We start from the raw sequence: 4,431 nt of genomic DNA on the forward strand, positions 1-4,431 counted from the left end.
CGCAAGGGACGAGACGGGTAGCCCGAGAAACTCGAGCAATCGAGCGAGCGAACAAGCGCGAGGGCAAGTGAACAGGGGCAAGAAACTAAGCGCAAGAAATCAAACGCACGATCTCCAAACCCTTTGAACTCGGGCATTTGTCCAATAAGAAAGCTATCAGAGGTGTCTGCGACGTCTGCCTCTTTCGACTGCATCATAGTAGATCACGCCAGCGATCCAGATTCTTGCAAGATGTACAAGTATCGTGTCTTCATTATCTGAGGATGTAACAATTTACACAACCATTGCAGGCATCGTTTTCTGCATCGACGTCCGTTTGCCAAAACTACAATGCGTCGTGCCTCATTGCCAAATCACCATACAGGGTATCAATCCAAACAAAATACAACGCTCCAAATGCCTCATGCGCATGACCAGTCCCCTCCGTCCAGGCATTCTCCCCGATTGACTTGAAACATCTTCAGCCCTCTTCCCCCCTTCCCCGCAATGATTAACGGTCAGGCGACGACGAGGCGTTAGTCGACTGTTCGCTGCCGCTGGAAACGACTCTCTCAGGCTCCGAGGCGGATGCCAAGCTGGAATGACCCAGGGACTTGTCGCGTCTGTGTTTGGGCAACGTCCGAGAGGGCTCATTGGGCGCGCTGGGAGCGCTGAAGCAGAGCCATGAGACGAGTTGGGTCCACAGATCGCGTGCTTCCTTCGTGTCGCCGGCCTCAGTGGTTGTGTTTGTGAGGTCCGTCTCGAATCGCTGGATAATGTGTATCTTGGGTGTTTCGGATGGGTCGATGGGGTAGTCGACGAAGATTTGGAGGACCCGGGCAGTCGAAGTGGAGAAGGAGATGACGGTTGGCTGGGGGAGAAGCAAGTCAGCCTGGAATCAGTTTGGAGAGAAAAGAAGGATGCTCACTGCATGCTTGGTCTTGTGGTGATCTTGGGAAATCTGGCGGCAGATGAGAGAGAGCAGGCAAGCGAGCTCGCCCTGTCTGTAGGGCTGTGACGTGTTCCCTGTGTCGGCGGGAGTCCTGGAGTCGTCTGCGACGATGCAGCCGATGGAGGCGGGGGTTTCCCGGGTTTCCAAGATGTTCACCATCTCCCAACCCTTCATGGAGTACTCGGCGACAGCGATCAGACGCTCCCAAGGATTTGTAGGTTGCATCGGCCGGACTCGGGCGACGTTTGCGATCGGGGTCGGGGTCTCACTCTCGGCGAGCAAGCCGGCGGTTCTGTCGTATTGGCAAGCCCACTCCAGGCCGGTGTACGGTGCGTGGCCAATCCATGGTGCAGTCTTCGTCGGTAGGTCCAGAGTAGCGCAGTCGGGATGGGTATTGGGACGGGGGAGCCAGCTGGGCGTCTTTATTGATGGGCAGGTGCTGATGTTGAGGGTGGAGAGGAAGTCGGTGGTCAGGGCGCTGGGATGCAAGGCGAGGACAGAGCGAAGGCAGCTGAAGAGATGTTTGGCGCTCGTTGGGCTGATGGCCGGGTATTCTTTGCGTGGTGATGCCATTGTCGTGGTAATTCGGTTCTGGCGCGGCAGCAGACGATGTGATGATGGAGGGGAGTGTGGTTGGGTGACAAAGTGTGACGCAGGCGTTGAGTGGCCTTTGTTTACATGAAAGTGGTGCACAGCTGTTACCTCTTGGCGCACAGGCCAGTCACGCGACAGCACGTGACTACGTGCCTGTGGCTCATGTGGCTCATGCATACCTGTGGCTGATGTGGTCATGTGGCTGATGTGGTCCTGTGGCACATGTGGTTCTGTGGCGTGTGGCTTGCAGACCTGTGGCTCATGTGATGGCGGTGTCGCTATCAGATAAGCGGATAAGGTATGCATGCTCAACCCCGCCCCCTCCTCAACTGTGAAGGTGCCTAAGGTGGGCGACACGGAAACGCGCAGCTGGACCACCCATCATGGAGTTCCTCAGATATTGCCATAAATAGTGGGAAAGCTGAATCTTCCCTCTTCCAAGCTTAGCATGTCTTCTCCTCCTCCTTCCACTGCTGTTCCCAGTCATCCCCACCAGCCATGATACCCTTTACCACAGACTTCGAGAGCTGGGCGGCTCAAGTCAGAGAGCACAATGTTAGCCACTTGACCTTGTCACAACTGCGCGATACGCACTTTTCTGGCTCCAGGATCCCACATGCCGCTTTCTCGCAGCTCCGCGCCATTTGGCCGCCTGTCCAGACTGCCGACAAGGCCCTCCACGCTCTACGCCGTGCTGGTTTCATCCCCGACGACGACGGCGGCGACGGCACCGGAGCTACCTCCGGTCGTGAGCGCAAGACACCCGTCACCGGTCGATTGTACACAGAGGCCGAATGCCATCTTCGTGCATTGCTGGGCCAAATGGCGCCGGCACGGCCGGCTGGAGAGCCCACGACCACTCCGATCGCCCAATCCACATGGTCGTCTAAGTTAGAACTTCTAGAGGCGGAGGAAAAGCTAGGCATCTTTGCTGCTTGCCTGAGCTTGTGGCGACAGGCGAGACCAGTCCCTGGTGCACATGTCGACACTGGTACTCAAAAAGGGCAGATTCCCCCCGGACTTCCCCCGAGATCAGAGGAAGACGGGTCTGACGACTCACCTTCCGAGTCCGGCGAATCATCTTGCGAAGACCTATTGGCGCTCTCGTTCTCCGACTGCGAGGCAGATTTCAGCCGCCTGATGCAAGATACGACGTCGAAACCACCGAAGGACTTCAAGGTTTCAGCACCTTCAGAGGATCCACCAATACCGGCCACCGATTCGTCTGAAAGTGAGGGTGAACCTCCTACTTGGAACTTTGAAGGGCGCTCCGAAGGCACTTACAAGCGGACCCCTTACGAGGCCCAGACGACAGTCTTTTTTGTCGCCTTCTTTCATGCCCTGTTCACATACAGGCTTTCCATGCTCTGGAGTGAATTCGTCCGGGTCGCTGCCGAGGAACGCCAGTACAAGTTTGACCCGTCGCTCTTCACCGCCTGCCCCGATGGCGCTTTCTACATGCCCCCGTTCTCACCAGATCCCTTTCTATTTTTCGAGCTGAAGCCTTTCCAGAGGAGGATGCAACGGGACAAAATATGCAGGGAGGAGACAGCCGAGATGGCGGCCATCCTCAGCCAACAGCTCGCCTTGTCTAGGGTGGCCCAAACCAAGTACGTGTTGAAACCCTTCCCATCTCCTCAGTTCCTGTCAATCTGCTGGTGATTGCATGCTGAACTTGCATCGCCACGAGTAGATTGAGCGAAGACGAGTCCCACAATCGCCTAACAATTTCCTTGAACCGTGATGAATACTACATCACCATCGTGTCCTACACCACCAGTTACCTGCGCTACATCAACATGCCAAACAACGTCACGTATTCAGACGGTCTGTCAAATCAAGACATGATATGGTTCCAATCGTACGGCCCCTTTCGATTTAATGACATACCCGTCATGTACGACTTTTGCAACTTGGTGACGGCCGTGGTGGCAAATAAGATGGGGGAATCCAAAGAAGGTGCAGGACTGATAGAGTTTCTCATGACCGACAATGCTGGACAGGCTCATAATTAGGGGTCAGCCTGTGGGCTCTTGGATGAGCATGAGGCACTTTATTGTTAGCAGCTAAGGATCGCGCCTAGCGCGGGAAGACTTTCATCAAACGTCAGGGTCGCCAAATGGTTCACCGCATCCAGGATGTCGGGTCTCTTGGTAGGGGCAGAGTCGTTTGGGACTCTGGGAGTTTGATTCTTTCTGAATCAGGTATTCTTCCTCGCGGGACGGTCTGCCGGACAATCAATCAATATCTATTCCTGTTACCCATGGTAAGCAGGCCTGCGCTTCAAAGCCCACCAAGCGCGCTGAGCTGGAAAGCTTGTCCAAGGCTGTCTCCGTTCCAAGTGTAACTCGGCGTCGGGAGGATCCTCCGCCCGTGATGGAGCTGGGCAAGAATTGTGCAGACGCTGGGGACTGGGAAACCGTGTTACCGAACGAGGCGAAGGACTTTGTGCTAGAAATCGACGGTCCGCATCGGACACGGGCGAGGTTCTTCCGCAATGAAGCGACACCTGAAGCAGAAGCCCGGTTTCCGAAAATGCTGGACATACTCCGTCTGGGTGAGAAGCGGCAAATTGCTTGGAAGTTGGTGGCGCAATCGCCGCTGATGAGGACGATCTCGACTTTGTCTTTTGCTGCGGCTTCACTGCAAGCACAAGCCCGTCTTGTGCCGGTTCATTCTCTTGACGTTCCGAGTGCGTATATGACAGAACAATACGGCGCCTTAGGCTCAGTAATCGTAAGCAGTCATGCTCTGAACAGCGACAACGTGTGCTCTGCGCCATGGGTCGAGACTACCAAGTCAACGAAAGACACCCAGAGGAGGAAACATACCATCACCAAGGGAAGAAGATCGATTGTGTTTGAAGGCTGAGACGGCGATGCGCTTTGCGGTCCAGAGCATTGTCG

General features: G+C 55.4%; 2 protein-coding genes across 2 annotated transcripts; one reads left to right on the plus strand and one right to left on the minus strand.

Annotated features, from left to right (window-relative positions):
- Positions 1-490: 490 nt before the first annotated feature.
- On the minus strand, positions 491-1,504 carry COL26b_014450 (uncharacterized protein; the record flags this gene model as incomplete). Its single annotated transcript, XM_053187021.1, has 2 exons — positions 491-850; positions 908-1,504. 2 exons carry the CDS (start codon positions 1,502-1,504, stop codon positions 491-493), a joined length of 957 nt encoding a protein of 318 aa, XP_053029033.1.
- Positions 1,505-2,023: 519 nt separating this feature from the next.
- On the plus strand, positions 2,024-3,187 carry COL26b_014451 (uncharacterized protein; the record flags this gene model as incomplete). Its single annotated transcript, XM_053187022.1, has 1 exon — positions 2,024-3,187. One exon carries the CDS (start codon positions 2,024-2,026, stop codon positions 3,185-3,187), a length of 1,164 nt encoding a protein of 387 aa, XP_053029034.1.
- Between the last annotated feature and the right edge of the window lie 1,244 nt (positions 3,188-4,431).

Source organism: Colletotrichum chrysophilum (assembly GCF_026319265.1).
Source record: "Colletotrichum chrysophilum strain AFK26 chromosome Unknown scaffold_393, whole genome shotgun sequence".
NCBI lineage: Eukaryota > Fungi > Ascomycota > Sordariomycetes > Glomerellales > Glomerellaceae > Colletotrichum > Colletotrichum chrysophilum.